The sequence below is a fragment of the Monodelphis domestica genome, chromosome 3 (genome assembly GCF_027887165.1).
Source record: "Monodelphis domestica isolate mMonDom1 chromosome 3, mMonDom1.pri, whole genome shotgun sequence".
Taxonomy (NCBI): Eukaryota; Metazoa; Chordata; class Mammalia; order Didelphimorphia; family Didelphidae; genus Monodelphis; species Monodelphis domestica.
In genome coordinates this window covers 495867609-495883422 of record NC_077229.1, presented here as the reverse complement: position 1 = coordinate 495883422, position 15814 = coordinate 495867609, and the positions used below count along the sequence as shown (strand labels likewise).

Genomic DNA, 15814 nt, shown 5'->3' with positions numbered 1-15814 from the left:
TTTGGCAAATGTTAGAAGGATTTGTGAAAATTTAATCGTGTAAGGGGTAAAAATTATGGCTGAACTGAATATTTGGGAGTTTGGTCACTAGGGATTTAATTGCTAAATCCCAATGAATTACTCAAGTCAGATATGGCTTTTATAGTAGTTTATTTGTAAATAGAGAGAAGAAATTAAGGAAATGAAAGAGCGACAGAGAGACAGACACAGATTGGTCTGAACCAGGCAGGAGTTCAGAGGCTCCAGCAGGAGGGGGGGCCCAGAGGATGAAACTTAATAAGGCTTCCAGCTATGTGGCCTCCTCCAAGATGAGGGACCTCTCCAGAAGCTAGTGTCTCCAGAAAGCCAAGGAAGAGGAGTCAGCCTTTTCATTTCACATGTCAGTCTGAGGTCTCAAGCCTGAGCTCCTCCATGGTCAAGTTCCAAGCAAAGACCTCACAGGAAGGGATCACAAAATTTAAAAGCAGTTCCTTGTGTCACCTCCTGTGCCTTCCTTCCACCTTAATGTTTACCAGTGGTGGTTTAAACTTGGCTCTGGACTGCCCAGGGGGCAGTCAGTTTTTTCTGATTTGTCATTTACACATGGGTCATAGACCATACACACACACACACACACACACACACACACACACACACACACACACACACACACACACACACACACACACACACTCACACTTACACTCACACTCATACTCAATTCTTAAGTGGGGGAAGTATACATTCCTAAAATTCTAAAGAATAAGTAGGGTGGAGTTAATCTCAATTTCACAATAGTTAGTAAATCTTGAATTAATGAGTATTATAATACTCTAATATATATTATATATATATAATATAATAAATACTCTACTATAATAATCTGCTAAAGAGAAGGTTCTTAAAAAAATATTCATCTGGAATGTGGTTATAATCTCTGCTTCTAGGGAGGCTGAGCCTAGTAAAAGGCTTAAACTGGAGAGTTCTTAGCTAAAGTAGAGCTAAAGCCAGTCGGGTGTCTACACAAACCGAACCCCCCAGAAGTTGGAGGCCACCAGCCTGTCTAAGGAGGAGTTAGCCCCCTTAATTTAAAAGTTGAGCAGATCAATGCTTCTGGGCCAATCCGCTGTGAGATCTAACCCATGAAGGAACTCTGTCCTTTCGGCCAAGGCAAGATAAGGAGATCTGGGGGGAGGGCGGGAGTAAACTCAAAATGTTTGTATTTGTTGTAAGAACAATTAAACCGATTCTCAGTGTATAAAAATTGGAATAGTCCTAAAGATTGTATGTCACTTAGTTGTTTTCCCTTTAGTATCAGTGTCGTAGATGATAATTAAATTACAAGGATATTTTAAAACAGTACCAAAAACCTGGTTTGATCCATAATGTCATTGAGCTAACATATACCAAAGTTGCCTATTCGTGGACTGGCCTTGGAGCCAAAAAGCCTGACTTCTAGTGTTGATTGCCATGATTTCTTAGATGCCATGAACTCTCCGTATCTTTGGTACTTCAAGATCTTTCTGAATCTGAGGAGAGGAGACTTTATCTCTAGCAGTTTACTTGGAGAGAAGGAATAATATATCTTCTCTGTTTCAGTTCCCACCAGCTAAGAAAGTATTAGAGCTATCACTAGTAATGAATAAAATATAGTTTGAAGCTGTATCTCATTTTCTTTAACCTGACTTCTTTAGCTGAAGGACATCATGACAGTGCTCTGACCCATATGCTTTACACAGTCATCGCTTTCTTAGGTGTTGCAGATCACAAGGTATGACATTTTCCTTATACCTGAAATACTGGAATTTTTTTAAGATTATGATCTATGAAATGAGTTCATGTATATAAAATTGTCAATATCCAGAATGTACCCTGCCTTTTAGGAATTCAACACTTGTTTAAATGGATTTCTTTAATAGTCAGGGACTTAGGCAATTTGATATTTATTTCTTTTGGACAACTTGAGATTATCTTTTTCTTCATATTTCTCTTTTTTCCCTCCTAAATACCTTACCTGAGACTAGTTATTTCTTTACCTATAAAAGTTAATTGGATGGGGGCAGCTGGGTGGCTCAGTGGATTGAGAGCCAGTCCTAGAGATGGGAGGTCCTAGGTTCAAATCTGGTCTCACACACTTCCCAGCTGTGTGACCCTGGGCAAGTCACTTGACCCCCATTGCCTAGCCCTTACCACTCTTCTGCCTTAGAACCAGTACACAGTATTGATTCTAAGATGGAAGCTAAGGATTTTTTTTTAAAAAGTTAATCAGATAATCTTGAAAATGATAAAGCAAGTTATGTGTTGAACAGAGCCCAGTTTGATTAGGCATATTTTTTTGTTTACAAGTCAAGTTTGAAGAAGATAAATTGATGCTATGTTATTAAGAGGATAAATAGCCCTAATTCTATATAAGAAAAATCATTCCACTTAGATTTTTCAAAATGAAATTCTTTTATTATAAGTGCTATGACAATTTTTAAAAATAAAGGCAATCTGCTAAGTAAAATGAAACTCAGGGGAAGCTGGGTGGTTCAGTGGATTGAGAGTCAGGCCTAGAGACGGGAGGTCCTAGGTTCAAATCTGGCCTCCGACACTTCCTAGCTGGGTGACCTTGGGCAAGTCACTTGACCCCCATTGCCTAGCCCTTACTACTCTTCTGCCTTGGAGCCAATACACCGTAAGGTAAGGGAGAGAGGGAGGGAGATGGATGGATGGATAGATAGATAGATAGATAGATAGATAGATAGATAGATAGATAGATAGATAGATAGATAGATAGATAGATAGATAGATAGATAGATGGCTGGATGGATGGATAGATGGATAGATGGATAGGCAGGCAGGCAGGCAGATAGAGAGAGAGAGATGGATAGATAGATAGATAGATAGATAGATAGATAGATAGATAGATAGATAGATAGATGCATAGATGGATAGATAGGCAGGCAGAGAAAGAGAGATGGATAGATAGATAGATGGATAGATAGATAGGCAGGCAGAGAGATGGATGGATGGATAGGCAGGCAGAGAGATAGATGGATAGATAGATAGATAAATAGATAGATAGATAGATAGATAGATAGATAGATAGATAGATAGATAGATAGATAGATGGATGGATGGATGGATAGATGGATAGGCAGGCAGGCAGATAGAGAGAGAGAGATGGATAGATAGATAGATAGATAGATAGATAGATAGATAGATAGATGCATAGATGGATAGATAGGCAGGCAGAGAAAGAGAGATGGATAGATAGATAGATGGATAGATAGATAGGCAGGCAGAGAGATGGATGGATGGATAGGCAGGCAGAGAGATAGATGGATAGATAGATAGATAGATAGATAGATAGATAGATAGATAGATAGATAGATAGATAGATAGATAGATAGATAGATAGATAGATAGATAGATAGATGGATGGATGGATGGATAGGCAGGCAGATAGATAGAGAGAGAGATGGATGGATAGATAGATGGATGGATAGATAGATAGATGGATAGATAGATAGGCAGGCAGAGAGAGAGAGATGGATAGATAGATGGATAGATAGATAGATAGATAGATAGATGAAATGGAACTCAGAGCATTTTCTTCTAAGCAATAGATTTGGGGATGGCATTAAAGTTTACAAGAACAGTTTACCATTTCCTTCAAATATAATTTATTATATATGTAAGCACTGGATCCTTGAAATTTTTATTATTTTATTACCAGGGTGGAGTATTATTGCTCGTGTTGGCCTTATGCTGTAAGGTTGGCTTTCATACAGCTTCCAGAAAGCTCTCTTTAGATGTGGGTGGAGCCAAACGTCTTCAAGCCTTATCTCATCTTGTTTCTGTGCTTCTTTTTTGCCCATGGGTCATCATCCTTTCTGTGACAACTGAGGTAATAACAAAAAATATTTTAGCAGTAATTGAAAAACTGAATTACTCTTCACTTATAAATTTGTCGTTTTAACTATATCCAAATAGCTTAAACTTTGCCTCTCTAGATGTTCATATATAGAGACTTAGAAAGTGCTGTGTATGTATATATATATATATATATATATATATATATATATATATATATATATATATATATATATATATATATATATATGTTCTCATCTGTTTACATAATATTCTCTATATATGTCCAAAATGATTGAATCCTTATTTGATTTTGGGCCTTTTAGCATCATCTTCTTTCAGGTGGTAGAATTCTATTTTCTAGAAATAGAATTTGACACTATATTTAAAAAATGCATTGAGAATCAAAGATAGTACTTATCTCTCATTCTTTTGGCCTAGGAGATTGTGGGATATATTTAAATTGTGAGTTTGAAAACAACTAGTAATGTGATTTTGGGTAGAAATGTGCAAAATGCATTACATCTTAACATTCATATCTGTGTCTTCCTGCTTGAACCAAAGGATGTTAAGATATTATACACAAAGAACTGTTAGCACATTTTAAAATGCCTGCATAATATATCCTCATTTGTAATAATTTAATTTCTTTTTTCTAGAGTAAAGTAGAATCTTGGTCCGCTCTCATCATGCCTTTCACAACAGTTATTTTTTTTGTTGTGGTCTTGGATTTCTATGTGGATTCAATCTGTTCCGTCAAAATGGAAGTTTCCAAGAGTGCCCGCTATGTATCTTTTCTTATTTGCATTAGCGCTCTGCTTTTTGGAAATTTTTGGACCCATCCAATAACTGACCAACTTCGAGCTATGAATAAACCAGCACATCAGGAGAGCACTGAACATGTCCTTTCTGGAGGAGTGGTAGTGAGTGCTGTATTCTTCATTTTGTGTAAGCATTTTGTTTTGTTCCTTAATTTTCTACCCATTTAAGATGAGAAAGATTCATTTGTAATTGAGAAAACTAGAGAAGAAAATACCAATTAAAAGTATAAAATCAAAATTAGGAACTGCTATGAAGTATTGATTTTTGTTCTATTTGCACCATTAAGTGATTTTTATATAATACTATTTTGCTTTGTAGTTTTATTGATTGTGGCGATCACCTTATTTTATACCAAATTTTTGAAGTTTTTATTATTCTCATTTAATGTTACCTATTCACTTTGATATGCTTTGACCTTTTGAAAATTTTAATGGGGGAAATTACAATGATTTTAAAAAGCATAATATTTCACTAAAAACTGAAAAAAAAATTATTCTAAGCTATTTTGTTTTTCCTTGTAGCTGCTAACATCCTAGCTTCTCCCTCTAAGAGAGGACAGAAGGGTACTCTTGTTGGCTATTCTCCTGAAGGAACTCCTCTGTATAACTTCATGGGTGATGCTTTACAACACAGCTCTCAGTCGGTCCCTAGGTTTATTAAAGAATCACTGAAGCAGATACTTGAGGAGAGTGATTCTAGACACATCTTTTACTTCTTGTGCCTGAATTTGGTAAGATTTTTAAGTAGAATGCTCTAACTAATATTAACAGCTTTTAACATAAGTTCTTATTTAATTGCCAGTTTTAACACATTTACAACTTCAAAAAGAAAAATTGTATAATATAAGCTTGATGTTAGAATTTAGTATATCTAAAGTTTTCTTTAAACCCAATTTGACATTTCTAGTTAAAGTGACTTTTAAAAAATACTTTAAAATTTCTTATCACTAAAAAAAGTTTCCAAACAGTTGAAGAGCATAAAGAAGATTTCAGGGGATATATTCAACTCACTTACAGGGATATTCCTCAAGATTTTTTGGAAATACCTATTTAGAATGTTAATTATAAATTGATTTGTTTTAAAAGTTTACAAATTATGTGCATGTGTGGATGCACATGGGTAAATCTATTTGTATGTGCACCTATATAATTATGTGTAATGTATGCCAGGGTGTGTATACATATATGTATAGTATTGTTGGATAAATTTATGAGCCTATATTGAACATTTACTATATGCAAAGCATTGTGATAAACCCTGAAAATATAAAGAAAATATACCCCCAAAATTATTTTTTATCTTCAAAAAAGTTATTGCACATGGTAGCTATTCTTTATTTTTATTAGTTTTTAAAACACTTACCTTCTGTCTTTTTTTTTTTAATCTTCTGTCTTAAGTAGTAGTTCCAAGACCAAAGAGCAGTAAGGGCTAGGCAATGGAAGTTAAGTGACTTGCCCAAGGTCACATAGCTAGGAAATGTCAATGACTAAATATGAACCCAGAACCTCCTGGCTCTCTAGCCACTGAGCCATCTAGCTGCCCCTGTAGCTATTCTTTAAAAGCAGTCCCTGTGAACTATTATTTCTTTGTATTTAATTGGCCTGATCCTAAATTATATAGAATTGTTTAAGTTCACAATTAGAAAACACTTGAAGCTAAGTATATTGGAAAACCAGAATACCTTTGTTAGGCACTTAAAATTGTTATGGCCTTAGAAAGATCACTTCTCTGAACCTCTTTTTGCTCAACTGTAAAATGTAGTGGATTTTGTGAAAAAGGGAATTAGACTTAATATGTATGTTAGTATGTGCCTTGCCACAGTTGAAAAACTAGTTAGTGATGAATGTTTATAAACAAAATATGTTTCTCTTGGAATTTTATGTACTCTTATGTTGCCAAATAAATAAAGTATAAATTATGCAGCCCTAGGAATAATTGGCACTTTTATAGCACTCTTAAGATTGGAAAGAGCTTTATGTTAACCCAATTCCGCATTTTAGTGTTCCGTCTTCAGAATTTCTGTCAACTTTCACTTATTCAGATGAGTGCTAGAGGTTAGAAGTTGTGAGTTTGTGAGTTTTATTCATTTAATATTTTTAATGCCGTTCAATTAAGCAAGTACATCTAGAAACAGAATATTTTAAAATATATCCTTTTGGAGTAGTTTAGAATATATGAAAAGTTATTCTGCTGTGGAGGCTAAACATTCACTGTTTTTCATTACTTGCTAAAGAAACCTTTTACTCATTATATAGACATCATCAGAAATAGTGAGTCAGCATGTATAGAGGATGGTTGGATGGTTTTCCTCTTTAGGGGTTCTCTGTATCGATCAAATCAAAGGTCTAGTCCTAATCCCTGGACCTTATGTGGTCTACGTGATGGGATTCGTTTAGTTCCGAGTTGCCCAACTTTGTGCCTTGACCTGATAGATGCTGAGTGAATAATGTATGCCCTTAGGATCATCTTTTTTTTTTTAACCCTTACCTTCCGTCGGGGAGTCAATGCTGTGTATTGGCTCCAAGGCAGAAGAGTGGTGAGGGCTAGGCAATGGGGGTCAAGTGACTTGCCCAGGGTCACACAGCTAGAAAGTGTCTGAGGTCAGATTTGAACCCGGGACCTCCCGTCTCTAGGCCTGACTCTCTATCCACTGAGCCACCCAGCTGCCCCCTGATCATCTCCATTCAAAATACAGCTCAGGTACCATTGAGTCATTTAGATCTTTTCCTTAAACTGAATGAGTGGATTATATAATTATTTCTGTTGCCTATGAGACTGGCTTAATAACAGTCAAATCACTGTATAAGCCCATTGATTTGTATGTTTCCTCTAATGATGGAATTCAGAACTCTCCTACCTGTCCTGGGCAGTTTCCAGGCGTGTCCGTCCATCAGTTCAACACAGGGGACCTTCCCAACTTACAAAGGGCCTAGCCTCCTTTTTCTCAACTGAAGCAAAGATGGTGGAACTCTGGGGCAGTCTACCTATTTGGTACACTTCTCCCCCTGTGATGAACCCAGTTCTTTTTTTGACCCCTCACCGTCTGTCTTAGAATCGATACACGTGTCCGTGCCTAGGCAGAAGAAAGGGGGGCTAAGGCAATTGGGGTGGCGTGACTTGCCCAGGGTCACACAGCTAGGGGCTCCCCACTCCAGACCTGGCTCTATCCACTGAGCCAGCTAGCGGCTCCATCCCACCCCCCAGCTCCTTTGCCAGTTCTAGATGAACGGTCACTCCTGGGTCCTGTGTTCCAGTCTGTCCACCGCCGGCCATTCCGTATCATGGCATAGCTTTCGCCCTCCTTCAGCAGCACGGGGCATCTGGGCCTTGTTTAGAAGGAGGAGCTTTGTTTCGGGAGATCTCTGGGTGTCGCCGTTCCCGAGTGTAACCGCTGGAAGAGATAGCGATATGCAAATGCTGTTTGGAGAGAGGAACCGTGAAAGCCTCGTGGGTAGGACCAAGAAGGAGGAGCCGCGTTCGAGTCCCCCTTCGGCACGTAGGGCTGGCGAGGCTCTGGGGTCCTGGGTGGCTCTCGCGCCTCTAAACGGCGGCAGAGGGTCGGCACCTCGGAGCTCTCCGAGCCTGCCAAGCCACAAGCCCGGCCTGTTTGAGCCCAGCCGCCAGCCCGTGCTGTCGCCCCTGTTTCACCGCGAGGCCCTGGGGATGGTGGTTGCTTGCCCAGCCCCCACTCGGGTCAGGGGTGAGGCGGGCGGCCCGGGGGGCAGCCAGGCCTGGAAACAAGGTTCTGGGTCCCCCCGTGGCCTCGGGCCCTTCCAGCCAGGCGAGCCTCGTGTCTCGGGCCGGCCCGGCCTGGACGCTGAGGGGCAGCGCACTCCAAGGCACCTCGCCGAGTGGGCGTCTCACCGGCATTGTTGTTGGCAGGTCTTCACCTTCGTGGAGTTGTTCTACGGCGTGCTGACCAACAGCCTGGGCCTGATCTCGGACGGGTTTCACATGCTCTTCGACTGCTCCGCTCTAGTGATGGGGCTTTTTGCAGCGCTCGTAAGCAGGTGGAAAGCGACCCGCATCTTCTCCTATGGGTAAGTGCCCTGAGCAGCGCCGTCAGTGCTGTTGCGTGCACACGGCCCGTCGTTGGGCTCAGATACAAGATCCATCAGGGCAAGCGGCGTCCTCAGCCGTGCTCCGCAGTGGCCGTGTTTTCAGAGAGCTTCCTTTAGTGTACGTGGGCCGGTCGCTCTGCTCCGGCTTTTAAACGCGGCCCTATCAAGAAAGGGCGTCGGGGTGACTTCACGGGCGCCTAAGGAAGGGTTTTAAAAGAGTCAAGTGACAAATAACTGTTGTGATGGGGAAACATGCTTCATTCCCTGCGGCTGAGACTTTATTGCCGTGTTTTCTGGGAACGTTCTGTCCTGACAACCGAACATGAGGGGCCCCCCAGGAGGACCTCCTCGTAATGTTGGTGGTTCCCTCTTAGTTATACAGAATTCGTATCCATATAAAGTATGGAATCACATGAAAAATCAATTCTCACATGAACTATGTGAGGCAGAATTGGGACTGTTACGGCTATTGGGAGAGAACGTTAACAATTATGACGGAAGGCGGCCAGACCACTATAGTGCCACCATTTTACTTTATTCCTTTCAGTGCTAAAATCTTTATCAGCCTATAAAGCTGAAAACATCTCAGTCTGTCTTTCCACCTCATCTTAGTTATTATCTGGAAACGTGAGGATCGCTCTGGGTGACTTCTGGCTTAGAGGTCACCTAAGGAAAGTGAAACGGTACCAAGTGCTGTATGTTTGGCATGGGGATAAGCCCTCTGCAGGGTAATAGCATTTCTACCTAGATTGCAACTCGGCGTGTCATATCTTTTGACACCTCAGACTCAGCATGTCTGCTGAAACCCTGCCCGGGTCCTCGTCACAGCCCTGTCTGCTTCTTTTCAAAGCTTCTCCAAGTGCCTCGGCCGTGGGCAGAAGGAGCCTTAGAGACGCAGCATATTGTCCATTTGTCAGAAAGGGGGCCAGGGGATGAAGAAGCAAATCCTCCGTGCTCAGGAGATGATGAGCTTACCGCTGCTTCAGAATCTCCCTTGGGGATCCTTGGGACTGGGGCTAAAACGAATTAGATATAGCTTATGATAAGGATGCTGCGTTTATGAATGAATATATCATCTTAAATGCTAGTCATCAAACGTTTACAATTGTCTTCATTTTTTTTAGCTAATCTTAATAGGTGCACAGTATGAATCCATGCATGCAATACGTTTTAGACGCCAATATGCACATCAGTGTTATAAGATGATGCTATTCTTGATATACAGAAAAATTTTCAAAATTTGAATATTTTGAATAGGAGAGAAAATGGGCGAGGTATTTTAAATTCTTTTTTCTCATTAATTATAAACTACAGAAATTTGTACAAACCTAGCATTCTCCGTGTTAGTTTCTGTATTTGTCCCAATAAGAATATTCTTGTTAAAGCCCTAAAGCAAAAGTACATTCAAATGTATTGCCAGTTGTTTACATTATTTAAGTTATTTTATGTATTTTTAGTCATTTCCTTTATATTAAAAAATGTACTATTCTCTTTCAGATATGGCAGAATAGAAATTCTCTCTGGTTTCATTAATGGACTTTTTCTAATGGTAATAGCTTTTTTCTTGTTTGTGGAGTCAGTGGCTAGATTGATAGATCCTCCAGAATTAGACACATACATGTTAGCGGTAAGTGGTTTAATTTACAACTGAATTCCTACCTGAATAATTGTAAGAATACTTTTTCATGCTAAAACCAAAAATTAACAGTCATTGGAATGAGAATAGTGTTTTTATTGATTTAATTTTCTATGTTAGCATATATTCGTAACTTTTAAAAGTAATCTTTCTTTGCTAAAATATTTTAGCTGACAAAATAGAATAAATTGATCTGTTTTAAGCACTTTATTCTCCTGACTTATTAAATCTCTAGTTTAAATATATATTTTCAGTTTAATGCTTTAATCTATAATTTAATGTGAGTGAGTATTCACCAGTCCCCAGGAAATAATTTTTTGTCCTTGCTCACAAGTTTTCTTTTTTCTTTGTTTTTTTAAATCCTTTTCTTCTTTCTTAGTATCAATTCTAAGACAGAAGAGGAGCAGCAAAGGTGAGACAATAAGGATTAAATGACTATCCCAGAGGCGCACAGCCAGGAAGAGTCTGAGATTTGAACCCCAGTCCTCCCAACTCCAGGCCTAGAGCTCTATCCACAGTGCTTCCTCTCTGCCCCCATAAGTTTTCTAAAGGGAGTCAAACCAAAGACCTATCAGCTTTTCTATGGATCTTTAGAATATTTTATGCTCACCCAATGCTTTTTCTTACTAAATCATCCGAGGAATGAGAATTAAAGAGTTTGAGTGATATGGCAGGAATTTACTACTCTTGGTTTTTCAGGTACAGTGGGTTTCATGATTTGTGTAGCCATATAGCACCCCTAGAAAAATGTCTAAGTTAAAAAGATGAGAGTTTTGTTTTCTAAAAAAGCTTCATGTCATTGAAAGTTCTGCATAATTTCCTAAATATATCCAGCCCAAGCTCTTCCTTCACTTTAATTCTAGTTCCATTTCATTTTGATCTGGAGGATCTATCCACTTTTAGCATTAGATCATCCAGTTGAATGTCATAATCTAGAAAGAATGTATTCTTTCCTTGATTCTTTTTCCTTGTTGATTCCTAAATAGATCTCCTCTAAGTAACTTGCACTCTCATTATGAGGGGTCCTGTTTTATTCTTGGCATTGATGTAGTTAGTACTCTCATCAGCATATGAGTGCAGTGAGAGAACCATGTCATTTTATAGGGATTCGTTCTTCCATCTTGATCTTGCATGACCCTGGACATGCAATTATATTACTCTCTTTTGATATAATCAAAAGATAATTGAACAAAGGCATCTTTTTGAGCCTATCAAGGAATTTTGTATGACTTTAACATATCCGTGCCTTCCTAGAAGAGAATATTTAAGGCTGCATTTTAATTCTCTTGTAATCAACAAACAATAAACAGTGGAGTCTTGTATTCTCTGTACCTTTCAGTCAGTTATGTGACTTTGTAGATGTGGTGTAAAATCTGCCTTTTCCTTCTTTAGATTTTCATCTAGGAGACCTTATTCTCCCAGAGATTTTAGAAAGATGAAAAAGTAGACATAGACGGGTTAGTCGTACATGATAACTTTTCTAAGTCCTTTATCGTTTCCAGGACAGATTTCTTCTGCATATACTTGCTCAGATTCAGCTACTCTTCCTATTTTTATCTCGAGTTCCGTTTCTACTCCAAGTGTTATAGTGCAAATGTAGTGGGTTCCATTCCCACTGCTGCCATCATCTATCATAATTTGCCAGTTATAGAAACATTTTGCATCTACTTATTTTTCTCCAAGTTTAATCTGTAGATGCTTTTGGAATGATTGAAGTTGAATCTCATGCCAGCCTTACTGCAGATTTATCTTCCCCTCTTAACTCTTTTTCACCATTTTGTAAAGTAATACTTTGTGATCTACCAGCCTTATCTACAGTGTTTTGCAAATGAGCCCTTATTTTATCCTTGGCTACCAAGCCTTTCTACTTGATGATTAGATCAGTTTTTGCTGCCTTAGATAATTTCTGGCCTTCTCACTACAGCAACAAATTTCCAAACCTTAAAATTCTCTTATGAATGGTGACCCTGAGCAAGTTAGTCTTAGGTACCTCTAAGAATCTAAACTGTAAAACTGTTGTTGGTCTGTATTAGTAGAGGGAGTTTTCTAATCAAGAGGAACCTACTCACTAAGAAATTACAGGTCCCATTTTAACAAATGATGAGTTTTTATTCAGTGTCAGTATCTTCTTCATGTGGTAATAAGTGTCTCTTTGTCTTTTTCATTATAAAAACATGGGCATCTATTTCAGTTTATATCTATTTGTCATCTTTCCATTTTCATCTCTAGATGATAAGCTACTGAATTGATCTGGCTTAGTTAGATCTCATTCTATGCTTTCTGTAAACTGTACTAATTTGATATTGATTTTGACATAGGTAAGACACTGACTGAATTGACTCACTACTGATGGCAGACTGCTTAAAGCTGATTCTGAAATGACTCTCATGTCTGTAATAAATGATTTACTTTTTATTATAATATAGTCCACTTGGAGCTTTTTGGTAGTGATATTCATTGACCATAAATTGGCCAAACCTGCCAGAGCTTGTACTCTGCTGGCAAAGCCTGCAAGAAACTGTGGGGTCACCAGCCCGGCATAACTAAGCATGAGAACAAGACTTTTGTGGAAAATAGCCTAACCCTGAATCAGAAGGCCTAAATTCAAACCACAGTTTTGCTAATTACTATAGCAAGTCATTTGTAAAATGAAGGAGTTAAAATAGAGAATCCATACGATCCTTTATACGCCTAAGTCCTATGTTGTTAAGTGCCTAATAAATTTTTAGAAAAATATTGTGTGGTGATCCTTTTTTTGAGAAAAAAGACATTCTAGATACTTTGGCTCTCATTGCCTTAATTCTTTCAATTATCTTACTACATACAATACCTTTTTTAACTTATTTAAAAGGGAAACCTCTTGCCTTTCTTCTCACTTTCTGGGAGCCCACTAGGAAGCCCCTGGGTAGGAGAGATCCTGCTCTATAACTACTTCTTGACTGTTGATTTAGAATAGCAGCTGATGGGGAAGAAAGAAAATTAGTGTAGCCCTCGTATAGATGAGTACCTCCTTACATGTGGGCTTTATCTCTCCTCTTTCTCTGATGAACATTTATTGTCCCCATCTCTTGGAGGTGGGAAAAAAGAAAGTTGTTTTTTGTTTTTTTTTTAATTTTTTGAATGATACCAAAGCGTGCTAAATGCACTGTAGGTTCCTTGTTGGTTTTTTTAGCATTCCAGGTAACCATTTCAGTTCTCATCTAGTTAATAATTAATACTTGGGCAACAAATGGTAGTAGGGTTTTGTTGTTGTTGTTGTTGTTTATCAACCCCTGATACTGGATTTGATGCCCCTGGAAGATATTCTAAAACCTAATGCAGTCTAATAATAGTTTGAGACCTGATACAACATGTGTTAAGTGACAGTCAGGAGCTAGGAATTTAATTTTTCTTATGAATAAGATTCTTTGATGAGCTGTCCTTTACTGAAGACAAAAATGACCTGTGTAACACATTTCTATGACCATATTTTTTTGTTCACTGAAATTGCAAATCACAGTGGCAATGCCAAGTAGGCTTATCAACAAAATGGGGGCCAAAGCACCAGTGACACTCTAGAATTCTGCTATTGCCTTTATTATTTTGACCAAGTCAGTTAAGTTCTATTTCTTAATATATAAAATAGGACCTTTATGGTCCAATCCAGTTCTGCAATCTGTGATCCTATTCTTTTCTGATGTTTTCATGAAACCCTAAAAGCAAAGGTAGTAATCTAATAATTTTTGGTCTTTATTCTCCTGAAATGTAGAATGTAGTCTGAAAAACCATATGGCTCAGATTATCAAATTGAATATAGTGTATTTCTGCCTGACATACATCTTAAAACAGCACCTTCTAAAAATGTACTATGCAAAGCAACAACTTATTCATTTTAGTGGCCATTTATGTGCCCTGTGAAATGATGTTAAAATTAAATCATATTTTAGAGGATTGTTGGAATCTGATACATTCCAGAGCACACTGGGGTGAAAGGACACAAATATGACAAAGGCTAGCCAGAAAATAATTTTTAAACTTTTCCCCACAGCCTGTTAGAAGTTAATATTAGAAGAATTTAGTATATATTCAACATGTTACTGATGACTTTCTTCAACTTACTGCATTCTAACTTCCTTATCTCTTATTACAACTTTCTCCTTGTCTATTCTATTCACCATGTGTCCTCTCATTTATATAATCTAAATAATTCAAGTAGATTTTGTCACACAATTCCTGATTACAAGTGTTAACCAAAGTTAACTTGTAGTCAGGAAGACCTTAGTTCAAATCCAACCTCAAATATTTACCAACTGTGTGGCCCTGAACAAGTCACTTAACCCTGTTTGCCTCAATTTCTTCATCTGTAAAATGAGATAGACAAGGAAATGGCAAAGCACTCCAGTGTCTTTGCCAAGGAAATCCCAAATGGGGTCACAAAAAGTTAGACACAACTGAAATGACTAAACAACAAACACCAGAATGCTGGGAGACTGAGTGTTTAGCTTAATAATTTACTCTTTTTTTCCCCCCAGGATTAATTTAAAAACTTTTATCTTTTGTTGAAAGTCTTTTTTTTTTAATGTAGTATACCATGTTTTTCCTCCTATAGGAACTATAATAAGTATAATTTAATCTTTTTTGATTGAAGGCTTTTTAATGTTTCATAGTAATCATTCTGAATGTCAATTATAAAATATTTTAGTATAATTTAATGTACCATAAATACAGGCCAAAAAATGGTCCTAATGTGTACTATCATACAGTGGTGGGTTTCTTACTTTCGTTTTTTATTTCTACTACTTATTCCAATAGTGAGATCATCAGGATAAAGGGTTTGATGATCTCTTTCAAGGGACAATTAGATGGTGCATTTAATAGAGTACCAGGCCTAGAGTCAGGAAAACTCAACTTCCTGAGTTCAAGTCTGATCTCAGATACTTACTAGCTGTGCGATTTGGGGTAAGTCATTTAACCCTGTTTACCTCAGTTTCCTGATTTGTAAAATGAACTGGAGAAGGCAAACTACTCCAGTATATCTGCTAAGAAAATCCAAATGAGGTCCTAAAGAGTTGGACACAACTAAACAATTCAACAACAAAAATCTCTTCAGCATACATTTTACTATGTAATAGTATATATACTATAAATGCATATATTACATAATGCCAGCTCCTAATTAATTGAAAAAAAGTGTTATTTTCTAAAAACATGACCTTTTTGTCATTATTAAGCACATAAGTATATCCTGCAAAAGATTTCCCCAATTTCATTTATATGTTATTAAAAAAAAATCCCACCTAGTGGTACAAAAGATCCTACTGTAATGTTCATCCATTTGCCCATTTTGAGAATTAACTATCCCCTATGATATCCTTTTTTTAAAGTAATTAATTGTATCAGATAATATGCTAATTCTTTTTAAAAAGAGGGTACACAACTTCATCAGTGTCTCAGAGCTTGAGATGGAATTAAACATGCA

At 37.8% G+C, this 15814-nt stretch overlaps 1 protein-coding gene across 1 annotated transcript in view; it reads left to right on the top strand.

Moving 5' to 3' along the window:
* Positions 1-15814, top strand: part of SLC30A5 (solute carrier family 30 member 5) — a 56310-nt gene that overhangs the window by 30601 nt on the left and 9895 nt on the right. Inside the window, exons 7-12 of the mRNA XM_007486415.3 lie at positions 1674-1750; positions 3701-3871; positions 4497-4785; positions 5181-5389; positions 8542-8699; positions 10218-10347. Of these exons, the coding sequence (XP_007486477.2) occupies positions 1674-1750; positions 3701-3871; positions 4497-4785; positions 5181-5389; positions 8542-8699; positions 10218-10347 (1034 nt within the window). The remainder of the gene's footprint in view (positions 1-1673; positions 1751-3700; positions 3872-4496; positions 4786-5180; positions 5390-8541; positions 8700-10217; positions 10348-15814) is intronic.